Here is a 14,741-nt window from a genome sequence, read left to right on the forward strand (position 1 = left end):
CCAACTATACCTGTCCAAGGTCAACAGCTTGGTCTTCCCCCTTTTATGACAAATCATTTGTTCTTTCATTTATCACTTCTTCTTTGAATCGATAAGATAGGAGGAGTCGGAGCAGCTCATTATCATCATTACTAGTACGGAGTATTATTTTTTTAAAAGCTGAGGCTGTCAAAAGTATGTACAAAGAGGGTCTGCAGGCAACTCAGTCTTTAGATTATCTAAAAAGGAGGAGATTTACGCTATATACCAAACATATAAACGAAACCAAAAAACGATCCAATAACAAGCATAGAGAAGGTGCCTGTGCCTCATCAATAAATAGACCATCAACCCAGCATATAAAAGTTGAATAAATAATAATCACGGCTTTAGGATTAAACAATTAAGAAGCATCAGCCAAGTACCGCAATACCAGCAATTTCTCCATTCAACTTGCGATTTCTTTACCTATATAGTTGCCTATGCATTTTCGCGTCTATAGCAGATAATTTTGAGAAGCAATGAAGAAAATTAGTATCAGATTGATCTGAAGTTCAAGTATTTTGACAAATTTCAAGTAATGATTAGGAATTGAAGAACTCTCTCATTTCATTTCACATGTTGGTGACAATTCACCAATTTTTACGTCGACATGATAAGAAAGAGTTACAAAAATGGAGGTATTCCCTATCAACCTCGTCAGTTACTGCATTTTGCTCATGCGTTGAACTAGAGAAAAATTAGAGGAAGGAAAGAAGCTATGCTCCTAAAAGTAGGCTTACCAGAAACAAGTAAAAGGCTAGTGGATAACTGAATATTAAGCCCCACCAGCCATGTCCATATCTGTAACCCCATCAATTCCCTTGAAAACAACACGTAATTTCCTTGAACATGATTGCTTTGTATCTCCTTTCCCGGCTGTACCAGTAACATGAACAATGTCCCTTGGAGTTTTGCTCATAAGCTCAAACAATGGTAAATCCAAATTCGATCGAGTCATCTCTTCCAGTACTGGAGGTGCTTGCATGTACAGATTCTTCCCTCGATACGTCACACTTACTCTACTTAATAGTAGCTTAGGGTGATCTTCTAGCAGACCAATGAACTGCACAAAACCAGAAAGGAGACGAAAGCTAAAACATTATTACTTGTATCACCAACCAATCCATTTATTACCCTTTTGTCGTGGTGGAATGTCTAACATGCTCAAACAATAAGGCGAAATTGATAGGAAGTTAGTGCATCAAATTATATGGTCTTCAATATAGGTATCTTCCCATGAGGTTTTTATGGCAGATAACTCAGTGTATCAGAGAGAGTAATTCCGAAAGTTCTTTAGCAGTTTCCAGCTTTCAACATAGAGAAACTATGTGAATGAGATGCTGCACACAGTCACAGATCATCCAGACATCATAAAGGGCAAATCAGTGGGAGTAATGAACTCCGACAGAAACATAAATATTAACCCCCCCCCCNCCCACAACACACACACTACTACTACTACTACTACTACTACTACTACTACTACTACTACTACTACNAAAAAAAAAAAAAAAAAAAGGTCTCTCCTCTCTTTTGCTTATCCAATTGTTCAAAAGATGGTTTAAGTAAAGCTTTTATCCAACCAAGAGTATGATAAGGTCCTATGTGATCATTCCAACTTTTACTACAAGCAATCCATACCAGGAAGTTACTATGAACATTGGCTATGAACAGCACAAAGAACATTGAAGCATCTAAATGGAACTTCCAACGAATTGTATTCTGCTTTTTCATTTTTGGTATAAAGAAAACTATGTAAATGATGAATCCATTTTAGACATCATAGAATCCTTGTAAGGAGCAAAGATAGGTTTTTGATTACTTTCTGGAATCTGTAAATGGTTACCACTTCCCAGCACAGCCTTTGTGCTGTGTTTTTAATATAACTGTTACCATTCTCAAAAAAGATGGAACTTCAACTTATCTGCTGTATGAGAGATTCTTGTTTCGAGGCTGCCATACGTTGATTATTGTTTAATGTAATTGCTGCAGATGCCAAGTTATCTCATAAGTTCCATTTTCTGCTTTATTTCCTTTTACAATTATCCTTCTTTAGATGGATTTAATAATATTATATTGGGTGGTTAAGACACGAAATATTTTCATAATTAGGATTACGAATTTTCTGTCTTTGAGGCTGTATACATTGGCTTTCAGACATTTTCAAACTTTCATGACAAGTTTTTCCCTTTTCTTTCAACAGGTTCTAGGGACCTTAGGATTTCTTGCTTGCTCCTAGTTCCTACTACTCCCCTTCATGAAGCTTATCTGGTCTTGACACTCCTTTGCCTGTAGAGACAGCAGTATCACCACTCATGATCATTATCAGGAGTGGCCTAATATAGTTAGGTGGCCAACATACTAACTCCAGTATTTCAGCCGAATTCTATTCTCTTTTTTGATACTACTAACTCCAGTATTTCAGCCGAGTTCTATTCTCAAGCCTCAAAAGAACAGTCATATCAAGTACACGTTGAAACATGCACGATAAGTTGACAAGGTCAATACTGGGACGTTCTTCCCCAATTAGCTGGTTCCTTTTTTCTGAATGTAGATTAGGAAGCACTCTATTTTGAGATACGATATATCAAAATGTTACTGAGGAGGTGTCTTAGTGTTTTAGTGAACAATCTTGTGAATGATTAGTAACCTTAAAGAGCTGAGAAATAAAAAGAACAAGAACCTTTTTCAAAGTAACTGAAGCTTCCAGCTCAATGAGAACGCCAGGACCACAAACAAGACACTCTTTGTCCCTCACAAACTCGGTCACTTTGGTGTGCAGACCTTCAACTCCATTGTACCTTCAACAGGTATAGAATTCCACATAAGTCAACAGAGCTTAGCCAAATGTTTTAAAGGGAAATTCAATTCGTGAGTAATGATAATGCAACAAAAGAGAGAGAGAGAGAGAGAGAGAGAGAGAGAGAGAGAGAGAGAGAGAGAGAGAGAGAGAGAAGAAGAAGAAGAGGAACGCAGATGAGCTGTTGCAAGGGGAGAATCATGGAACACAAATTAGGGTAAAAAATCCTAACATAATGTTACGGGCATAAACAAAGTAAAGAACTCATTTATCAAACAGAAAGCAAGATACAAGACATTAACAGAGAAGACAGGAAACTAAAGACTTCTGCTGCTTCAGGATAACTTAGTTCTTAATTTCAAATGAATCACAAGTACATAACTGCATTTCTTTTGAAGAAGTCATAAGGAAAGATTAACCTTCAAGATGTTATCAAATTAAAGTGCAAATGTTGACGATAAGACAATTGATTCATAAGACACAACCTGCAACAGCGGCGGAGCTAAGTAAATTAGGATTTAACAGACTTACGTCAAGTAATTTGATAGAGTTTTGCTGCATCCGGAGACAAGCTTCAAGGTCTCCAAAGCACAGGCAGCAGAAATTATAGCATTGGTGGATGCTATAGCAGGAATGATATTTTTAACAACACCCTGTAAGCAATAATGAAAGATTATTCAATATGAACTGAGAACACATGACTGCACAAAACCACTATACCAGCCTAATATGGCTGGAGTAGAATAGGTTCTCACCTCAATGCATAATGAAATAAATACTTTAAGTTTGGCCATATCTATAGGAGGATGTCTAGTTGTCTACAGAAGAATTGGGACTCGCCCGGGTCTCGCCCCGGGGTGGAGCACTCGTAAAACTCCCCTGGGCTTATGTGTGGGGCTTAGTTTCGTGAGACTTACGCCTCGGCCATTGGGGCTTACGCCCCGAACACGCTCAACACCCAGCGTACTAGGCTCGCCTAATAAAACTTTATGCAATTGTATGTAACTAACCTTATAAATCCTCAAATTTTCTTAATAAATCATTGACTATTCAAAATTATTTTTTTCTTAATCATAAGTCATTAAGTTGAGAGTATTTTATGTCATAATTAAAATAAAAATTATTGCACGTTATCCACTAAGACTGCTATAATAGTTAATTTTATATAAATCTTTCATTTAAAAAGTATTTATTTATTAACGTTTGTTTGTCTTTACTATATAATAGTCCGTAATTTTTTCATAATTATTTTCAAAATATTATTTTTTTTCACGTTTACGAGATACCATACTTATTAATCGAATAGCTCAGTAGCTAGTAACTATTTACAAATAATTAGTTATCATGGTATTGTACGGTGAATTATGTGTCACTTTATTAACTTGTTCAAACTTAAAAATAAATGATGCTAGAGAATCATATTTAAATTATGAATTATGCTTTTATATAAATCCTCTTTCAAATAGAAAGCATATTAAATAAAAGGAGTATTTTAAGAGAAATATCAAATTATAATATCGAAATTCTTTCAAAATTTATTACTCCTTAAGAGATACATATAAGATTATGTATCAAATACATTACTTTTAATGTTTGAGTTGTAACGACATTGCAGCTAATTTGCGATATATGTCATACTTTTCATATTATTCATAGTTGAATTATAAATTATAAATATTTTAAATAGATTATTTATTATAGTTTTATAATTTTATTCATACTATCTTAAAATTCTTGAAATTAGTAAAATTTAAAGATCCATGGGACTTACGCCCCGTCTCTTAGGGCTAACGCCTCGCCTCGTCAGAGGTAAAACGCCTCGCCTCACGCCCCCGCCTATTAAAACATTGTTCCATACCATGAGCTTACCTGGGTCAAAGAATAGGTAACTCCCGGAATTCCAAAGAGCTCTGCTCTCTTAACAGCCTACAGCACATGATCAGAGAAGTCGAGGATTGAGAAAGGAAACATGAGAAATGTAGCACACGTCTAAGTACTAGGAATGGAGAAAGAAAAGAGCATAAATCAACCTCTGAATACACCCATTGCATGTGTTCAGGGTCATCTGGATCAAATGTTTTGCCACTATGAACCTGCATAAAACATCTAGGGTGAAAAACAGTGCAGTTGGTCTAGAAGCATGGATAACCAAGGGCTGGGAAGTTCAATACTTACCTCATCCCATTTGATTAGATGTGCATACTCAATGCAGTGAGCAGCAGTTCTTGGAGTTTCAGCAAGAGTACATAATGGAAACTTCACTTGTGGAGGAAAGAGCCATATTGTACACTCAAAGCAGGGGGTAACACCTGGCATTATAATCCTTGCGTGGCCCTTGAATCCCTCAGTCCCACCATCAACCATAGGCTTAATTGTCTCTTCTCGTGGGTTATCATCAGAATCGTACTCTACACATAATGTCAGATGGATGAGCTAAATCTAGTGCACTTTCACCGACCTCCTTCCACTAAGTATGAAAACTAGCCAGGAGCATGAGACACATTTCCCCATGGTCTGAAGGAGCTTCAACCCACACTTTGGCTTCTGAAAATGCCTAGTTAGTAGAATATCTTTATTTAAAATTTATTCAATCAGATCCATCTCTCCCTCCGTACTTCGGTATCTTCTTAATTCATGTCTGTTTAATCAATTTGGTTTTCCTTTAAAAATGAAAGGGCTGCTCCAAGAAGCGCTGGTTCAAGCTTGCAAAAGTGGAGTAAATTGGAAAAAAAAAAAGATCCATTCCCTCTCAGTTTGCATCTCCCCAAAATTGGAAGAGAATTTCAAAGTTATATTTCAAAATCAAATAAACTGATAGCACTCAGAAGTTCAAATACATCCATAGTTCTATAAGATTGTCAATTTAATATGATCATTGAATTTGTGAATCAATTTTGTACCACAAAAATTGAAATGTGTATTAAAAATAGGAGCAGTTTGACTAACAAATTGGTTGGCGTAACAGTTAATGGTCTTCAACTTATAACAAGGGTTCCAACCTTGATGTCAATGACATTCCTGTTTATCTTTGGGGGCTAGACATCTTGGGGTTTGGAGGGGTCACAGGTTGGTATGGGCCAATCTGGCCCTGAGGCTAAAGACCACTCTTGGACAGTCACAGGCCAGTTACGCAAATGGGAAGGGCCAATCCAAACCGCATAGGAGTCCAGATCGGTTTCAGTTCCATATTTTAGTTGCACCGATTTAATCATAATATCACTTTTCTCCTCCTTATGATCAGATTACTTCTCGTGTTTTATGCAAATTTTTGATTGGTCATATTTTGTACAAAATTTAATTAAACAAAAACTTACACGAGAGATTGATTAGTAGTGATGTGGAAAAGATTATATACTAGTTCTTTTCTAATGCTAAGGCTCCTTTTAGTTTATTTAATTATGTTAGGTCATCAGTAATGAGGTTCATATCTGTTAGTTAGCTGTCAGTTATCTAATACATACACACATAAACAACGAGAAGCAATTCGCAAAATCCGGACACGTTATAACGATAAAATCCTAATATAACAGCCCCTTAGTTTAACCACATTAAGGTTTTCAGGACTAAAATATCATCTCACTTTCATTTGAGGGTTTGATAAAGGTCCCCCTTCCCCAAGGATTATTTGATAAAACTGAGTATATCACATCAGTACTCTGACTGTATAAGTACAAGTAATAGTCCCCATCTGCTCTTTAGTCAGTGTTTTCCCTTTCAAAGTCAAATGCAAACAACAAAAGAGTAAATAAGAAACAACGGTGAAAGAAGAACGTTAAATAACTACGCCTCAGTCCCAAACAAGTTGGGGTCAGCCAAAGAAGAGCATTAAATGATGCATATTTTTTCCTCTCATGTATGTACACTTGGTTTTTTCCATTGGAAATATGTTACTTATTTCAGTATTTGCACGTTATCTTCAAAGTTGAACACTCTTATATGTCTAGTTGATGATACAGATATACAAATATGAGCAACATATGATGGAAGAAGCGTCTTTGTGCAAATCCAAGCATGTGGGACCTCATATATTTCATTTTTACATCTTGATGCTTAGACAAATATCCAAGTCAAACTACTCTATCCGACCAGAATCTAATATCTGTTACTTTGCATTTATCTCTTATTCTTACTTCAATTTTGGCCTCTTATAGAAGTTATAGAAACTGGTTTCAATAAGCATGTGCCATACATACAACACCAACAAACCCAGTGTAATCCCATAAATGGGGTCTGGGGAGGGTAGTGTGTATGCAGACCTTACCCCTACCTTATAAAGATAGGGAGACTGTTTCCGATAGACCCTCGGCTCAAGGAACAGTAGAGATAAAGATAAAGCAGCCAAGCAGTAAACAAAAGAAGCATGTACCATAAATGGTAACAGGAAAATAGAAATGGATTTATACTTTATTGGAGTCAGTAGTGTAGATAGCTTGAATGTAACCATACTTGGGTTAGTGAAGTAACCACAGTTAGGTGTAGTTAGTGGAACTGTTAGTTAGTTATGCCAGCTGGCTTAATTAAGAGTGGAGCTATTACTTGTATATAGAGGACAACTGTATACATTTTTTAGATAGAGAAAATAATACAACCGACTTTCTCCTTCTTCTACGTTCTTCGTTCTTCACAGAGTTTCCTCCATAGCTGAGCTTAAGCTCTGATAATCGAGCTCAGATTCAGGAAAATAACATGGTATCAGAGCAGTAACGACTGGGTCATACGCTCGTTGTGCAATTCCACATAATTCAGATCTAGTCTTCCTCTTTCAAGGTCGATTCTCTGTTTTTTTGTTCAACAATGGGAGATGAGAAAGAAGGAAAAATTGATCACACTCATCCACTCTTCGTACATCCTTCAGACACTCCTGGCTCGATTTTGATTCCGGTGAAGCTCATAGGATCTGAAAATTACGGTCTTTGGCGCAGAACGATGCGAATTGCCCTTCAAGCTAAGAGAAAATTAGGGTTTGTGACTGGCACTTGCACAAAGGATCAATTTAAGGCTGAATTGCATGAAGATTGGGAAACATGCAATGCGATTGTCTTATCTTGGATCATGAACACAGTGTCGTCAGATCTTCTTAGCGGGATTGTTTATGCATCGAATGCACATCTGGTTTGGAAAGATCTACAAGAGCGTTTTGATAAGGTGAATCGAGTGCGTATCTTTCAGTTACACAGAGAAATTTCCACAATTTCACAAGGAACTGATTCAGTTGCAGCATATTTCACCAAACTGAAGGAGTTATGGGCAGAGTATGATGCCCTAGTGCCTTCACCATGCTGTGACTACCCAAAATCGAGAGATTACATTGAGCATCTGCATCGTCAGAGGTTACTTCAATTCCTTAGTGGACTTAATGAGTCATATGAGCAGGCACGAAGGCAGATTCTTATGAAGACTGTTGAACCTACCTTGAATCAGGCATATGGTATGATTATCGAGGATGAAAGTCAAAGATCCAATCTGTTTCCAGCACTGACAGGGAAGGCAGATCCAATGGCTATGCAGGTTTGTCGAGGACAACCTTATAGAGGAAAAAAACCTTTTATGCAATGTGACTATTGCAATATGAAAGGTCATTTGAAGGAAAATTGCTACAAATTGAATGGTTATCCAAGTGACTTCAAGGGAAAGAAGAAGTACGCAGCTAACAGTGTGACTAGAAATGCTGAATTGGACAAAAGGCCAGAGAGAATGGAAGGAGGAAACAGTTCTGAGCCACCAAAGTTTGGTTCCTACTTTACAGAGGATCAATACAAGCAGATTCTGGGGATGCTGAACAAGGAAACCACTAATCCACAAGCAAACATGACAGGTATCACTACATGTTTAATGACTGATGTGTGTTCTGGAGAATGGATCATAGATTCAGGTGCTTCACATCATATTACTGCAGATTTAAATATGCTTAGAACTCACACTAAGGTAGACTCGTTTAACAAGGATCAAGTGAATTTGCCTAATGGAGAAAAGGCTAAAATAACTCATATGGGAATAGCAGATTTCTTAGACAAGATGCAGGTGGATTAGGTGTTATATGTCCCAGATTTCAAGTTCAACTTGTTGTCTGTGTCAAAATTAACCAAGGCACTCTCTTGCTCTGTCAATTTCTTTCCTGATTTTTGTGTATTCCAGGATCTTTACAATGGCAGGGTGAGGGGGATTGGTAGAGAAGAAGGTGGCCGATACATTGTGAAACAGAAAAGAACTGGAAAAGAGATAGCAAGTTCAAAAGCAGATATTGTTGTTCAAAGAAAGGAGGCAGATAGCAATCTTTGGCATAGAAGATTTGGGCATGCTTCAGCCAATACCATGAAGAATATGTAGTTTTTACAAAATAAGATGTAGATGTTTCCATAAATAAGGACTGTCCTATTTGTCCATTAGCAAAGCAAAGTAGACTTGTGTTTCCTATTAGTAACTCTAGAAGTGAGAAACCATTGGAACTAGTGCATATGGATGTATGGGGTCCCTATAGAACCCCTACTCATGACAGGAAGCATTTCTTTCTTACTGTTGTTGATGACAATACAAGGTTTACATGGATATATCTGTTGCAGTTGAAAAGTGATGTGATTGTTGTGTTGAAGCATTTCCTTTCTTTTGTTAAAACTCAGTTTGCTGCAGTCCTAAAGATAATTAGGACAGACAATGGGACAGAATTCTTTAATCAACATTGTAATGCACTGCTTGACTCCTATGGGATATTACATCAAAGTAGTTGTGCGTACACTCCACAACAAAATGGCATCGTAGAAAGAAAACATAGGCACATATTGGACATAGCTAGAGCATTGAAGTTTCAGGCTTGCATACCAGCTAGATATTGGGGTGAATGTGTAGAAGGAGCTGTTTACTTGATCAATAGAATGCCCAGTGAAGTTTTACAAGGGAAGACACCATATGAACTATTATATAGAAGGCCACCATCCGTTGATCATCTGAGGGTTTTTGATTGCCTCTGCTATGCCACCAACCTTGTGAAAAATGATAAGTTTGGGGCAAGAGCCAGGGCAGCTGTTTTCCTAGGGTACTCTGCATCTCAGAAGGGCTATAAACTTCTTGATCTAACTACTAAACAATTTTTTGTGAGCAGAGATGTGGTGTTTAAGGAACACTTATTTCCTTTTTCACAGTTAGAGCCTGCACCAACTTCTTTTACCCCTGTTACAACACCTCTTCACCTGCCTCTTGGTCCTGGTGTAGCTCCTGACAGGGGGAGACACTCACTAGCTCATGCAGCTCACCAGGAAACTGTGATCAATGATGTAGTAGATGCTGCCCATGATGAAGCTGTTGATGCACATGATGAAACTGTGATCAGTGATGTAGTAGATGCTGCCCATGATGAAGCTGTTGATGCACATGATGCAGACATTAACATTCATTCAGGATGCCCAGGATACTGATGCCATAGGTATTGTGGCTGATGCATCAAACAATGACAATGTCACTCATGAGACACTTGAGAATGTTGATTGCATATCACAAGAAGTACAAGCTGCAGACAATACAATGGATAGTGAAAGTGAATTGAGAAGATCAGGAAGAACCTCAAAACCACCTTTGTGGCATCAGGACTATGTGACAAAGAAGCATGCACACACTACAATATATCCACTATCAAACTATGTATCTTATGATAACCTATCAGCACAATATAGAAGCTTTCTAGCAAAATTCTCACTAGACACAGAGCCACAGAATTTCCAAGAAGCTTCAAAGGATGACAGATGGGTAGAAGCTATGAAGCAGGAAATCAAAGCATTGGAAGAAAACAATACTTGGGAGATAGTTGATTTACCAAATGGAAAGAATGCTATTGGTTCCAAGTGGGTATACAAGATAAAATACAAGGCAAATGGTGAGATTGAGAGATTTAAGGCAAGGTTAGTCGCTAAAGGCTATAGTCAAAAGGAAGGATTAGATTACCATGAGACTTTTTCACCAGTTACAAAGATGGTGACCGTTAGATCAGTCATTGCACTGGCGGCTTCAAAAGGCTGGAATTTGTCTCAAATGGATGTATACAATGCTTTCTTGCAGGGAGATTTATATGAAGAAGTGTACATGGAGTTACCCCAGGGTTTCAGGAAACAGGGGGAGACAAAAGTGTGCAAATTAGTGAAATCTCTATGTGGCTTGAAACAGGCCTCAAGACAATGGAATATCAAACTATCTGAAGCACTGATTGATGCAGGATACTGTCAGAGTCTATATGATTATTCAATGTTCACCAAGACCAGAGAAGATGACATAGTTGTAGTGTTGGTGTATGTAGATGATTTGCTGATCACAGGGAGCAGTGAGCAACTGATTCAAGAGACAAAACAAGTGCTACACCAAAGATTCAAGGTAAAAGACCTTGGAGAGCTGAAATATTTTCTGGGAATAGAAGTGTTGAGATCCAACAAAGGAATATTGTTGAATCAGAGAAAGTATTCCTTGCAATTGATTTCAGATTTGGGACTGGGAGGAGCAAAACCAGTTTCAACTCCTCTTGACACCAACCAGAAATTTACTTCTGTGGAATATGATGAATACACAGGATCGAAGGCAGATGAGCCATTAACAGATGTCTCAGCCTATCAAAGATTAATAGGAAAATTATTGTACTTGACATTCACTAGGCCAGATATAAGTTTTGGAGTCCAGACACTCAGTCAATTCATGCAATCACCAAAGATGTCTCATTGGGAAGCAGCCATGAGAATAGTGAAGTATGTGAAGCAAGAACCAGGAATGGGGATATTAATGAGTAGTGAAGGTGCAGATCGACTGGTGTGTTTCTGTGATGGAGATTGGACAGCTTGCCCAAATACAAGAAGGTCAGTAACTGGCTTCTTAGTGAAGTTTGGTAGTTCCCTGATATCTTGGAAATCAAAGAAGCAACAAACTGTGTCAAAGAGCTCTGCAGAAGCAGAGTATAGGAGTTTGGCTGCAGCAACTTCAGAAGTGACATGGCTTTTGGGATTGTTTGCAGAGTTAAAGGTAAACATCAAGCAACCAGTTGATATCTACTGCGATAGTAAGGCTGCTTTGCAAATTGCAGCAAATCCCATTTTCCACGAGCGGACCAAACACATAGAGATTGATTGTCACTTTATAAGGGACAAGATTAAAGAAGGAAAGGTGCAGACTCACTACATTGGAACTAAAGAACAGCAGGCTGATTTGCTTACTAAGGGACTTGGAAAAGAACAACATGTGTTTCTGTTGAGCAAGCTGGAAGTTCTTAATATTTTGCACCCTCCAGCTTGAGGGGGAGTATTGGAGTCAGTAGTGTAGATAGTTTGAATGTAACCATACTTGGGTTAGTGAAGTAACCACAGTTAGGTGTAGTTAGTGGAACTGTTAGTTAGTTATGCCAGCTGGCTTAATTAAGAGTGGAGCTATTACTTGTATATAGAGGACAACTGTATACATTTTTTAGATAGAGAAAATAATACAACCGACTTTCTCCTTCTTCTACATTCTTCGTTCTTCACAGAGTTTCCTCCATAGCTGAGCTTAAGCTCTGAGAATCGAGCTCAGATTCAGGAAAATAACAATCTCATTGTTGATCGGGGCCCAATCTTGATTCATCTAGAACACATCTAGCTAGAAGCCTAAGGATCTGATGTTCCACGGTAAAAAGAATGGCTCTCCATTTTATTCATCAAAGAAAGAAAAAAGGTGGTTTTGCATTTTACGAAGAAGTATCACTTACAACCTTCCCATTCACCCAGACATTGTTTCAAGATCAGCAACAAGATGACGGGAGAGAGGGGATGAGTGGTTGGACAATCAAACAGAAAAAATCTATAATCTACAACTACTCAATCAGAAACTTTTGTTCTCCTAAGCAATTGAAAAAAAGAATGGGCAGAACGCGGAAGCATTCAAGTAAACTACTCAGAAAATAATTTGAACAGCCAATGCAACTTGTTTGAAAAGCATAAGTAGAAAACACAAACCTAGAAAGCCGCAAGCTACAGAATTTATATAGCTTCGAGCTTCGACAGAATCAAGACCAAGAACAATAATTTGGAAATCACTGTAGAAGCTTATTGGTTTGTCCTCAATCCGACAGAAATGTGGCTTGATTTCTACACCATTGACTCTCTCCATCACTTTTTTAGCAGCAACTTCTGCCTTTGGTTTCCCTACATCTTCAAGTCTACATAGGAAGAACTATAAGAAGAAATACTAATAAACATATGGTTGCTAAAATTTATAAAAGAAATTGTGCCTGCAAGCAAAACGCTAAGGGGATACATCTATACCCTAAATCCAAAGTGAAAGTAGACTCAAGGATCATATACTTGCACATAGCTATAACCATACATTAGAAACTACAAAATGGAAGAAGGATAAACCCTCCTTTCATAAACAGGGAGAAGGACATTATCCTCCTCGAAAATAACAGCTACACGAATGAAAATGCTCTGTGCATCATCCCACACCATTCACTTCATCTTGGGTTTTGTAACCCTAAAGTGCCTTTTTGAAGAAGTGACTAAAAACTACAATTTCAACAATGTACACAACAAGAATTTAACCGTAAGTTTGAATTGCATAAATTCAGAAAACGATGCAACTCAAAAAATACTCCGCACCTGAATAAAAGTTAGCAATTGAGATTGGTAACTTTATTACACTACTTTATAATGTATTCCTCTATTCTATTAAGACCGAGAAATTCGTCTGGGTCAACTCTGAGGACCAACCGCAACCTTCGAAACTTGGGTATAATGGGCCCACCCCTCTACTCTTCTATATTTAAATTCCAGGCTTACTTTGCATGGTGCAGGGCTAGAACTTGTGATCTAAGTCACTCTAAGTCACAAGTCCCTCAACCTCCGCCACTTGAACTAATGCACCCAAGGGTGTGGCCTAGTAGTCAATAATGGGTTGAGAACTTGAGGTCTCAAGTTCAAATCTCAGCAGAGACAAAAACACTAGGTGATTTCTTCTCATCTATCCAAGCCTTGGTGGATAGAGTTACCTGGTACCTGTTGCTGGTGAAAGGTAGCAGGTATCCCGTGGATTTAATCAAGTTGCGCGCAAGCTCGCCCGGACACCACGGTTATTAAAAAAAGAAAAATAAAACTTGTGATCACAAGTCCCTCATCCTTTGCCACTTGAACTAAGCCCTTGGGCTACTACATAATGTGTTCTTTAAAGTAAACTACAGGTTCTCTAAAACTAGATTGTTTCAAAAATCTCATACTTATAATTCCAACTAGTTTGTATCGCCTATTGTTTCTTTTGCTTTCACAATGTACTTTTTTTAGCTGAATTTTGCATAGGAAAAGGAAATTGCTATCAGGAAAGAACATGAGGCCAAAAATCAGTCAATACAAACCACTTCAATAATACACACATTACAAATTCAACAAAAATGTCGAATTGCATAGTTTAAAAACGAAAAATATTACGGCACCTGAAGAGAAACTGGCGATTGAGATTGGTAACTTCAATTCGGTCCATATCAATGACCTCGAGGTTACGAAATCCAGAGAAAGCCAAATCCTTAAGCAATTCGCAACCTAATCCACCAGCACCTATCACTAACACTCTTACATACTCCTTTAAATCATCTCTCAACTGTTAAAAGAATACAAGCGATCAGAATTATATTCGTAGATTAGCTGCAACATGATCGTCTTAAAAAATAAAAAGGAGTAGGGTTTTGTATGGGGGATTTTACCTCTGTACCGGCCTCGAAGGTCGGCCCAACGAGATTTCCGGGGCGGAGAAGGAGCTTGTCGAGGTCCCTTGATCTGCTTTGTGATGTCGAATCCGCCATTGGAGCAGCGAAAGGGAGAAGTTCACGTTTATGTTGGATTGGACCTACTAGCTTCCACTTTAAGCAGCTGTTTATGCTCGCACTTCCCCCATATTGCAAGCAGATGATGCACTTGTCGACAAAAAAGCA

General features: G+C 38.0%; 1 protein-coding gene across 1 annotated transcript; it reads right to left on the reverse strand.

The window, feature by feature from the left end:
- Nucleotides 1–501: 501 nt before the first annotated feature.
- On the reverse strand, nt 502–14,741 carry LOC109212959 (NEDD8-activating enzyme E1 catalytic subunit). Its single transcript, XM_019376696.1, has 9 exons — nt 14,514–14,741; nt 14,247–14,410; nt 12,778–12,980; nt 4,997–5,229; nt 4,852–4,914; nt 4,691–4,747; nt 3,353–3,474; nt 2,705–2,822; nt 502–1,084 (listed from the first exon to the last, which is right to left on the reverse strand). Exons 1-9 carry the CDS (start codon nt 14,610–14,612, stop codon nt 797–799), a joined length of 1,347 nt encoding a protein of 448 aa, XP_019232241.1. The 5' UTR covers nt 14,613–14,741; the 3' UTR covers nt 502–796.

Source organism: Nicotiana attenuata, unplaced genomic scaffold, assembly GCF_001879085.1.
Source record: "Nicotiana attenuata strain UT unplaced genomic scaffold, NIATTr2, whole genome shotgun sequence".
In the NCBI taxonomy this organism is placed as follows: domain Eukaryota; kingdom Viridiplantae; phylum Streptophyta; class Magnoliopsida; order Solanales; family Solanaceae; genus Nicotiana; species Nicotiana attenuata.

What these genes read in the sequence shown, in the direction of transcription:
- LOC109212959 (XM_019376696.1), bottom strand. Translation starts at nt 14,612, where the DNA reads ATGGCGGATTCGACATCACAAAGCAGATCAAGGGACCTCGACAAGCTC. An exon ending in ATCTAATCAAATGGGATGAG is followed by an intron (nt 4,915 to 4,996) that starts GTAAGTATTGAA and finishes TGTTTTATGCAG; the next exon opens with GTTCATAGTGGCAAAACATT. An exon ending in TGCAATGGGTGTATTCAGAG is followed by an intron (nt 4,748 to 4,851) that starts GTTGATTTATGC and finishes CATGTGCTGTAG; the next exon opens with GCTGTTAAGAGAGCAGAGCT.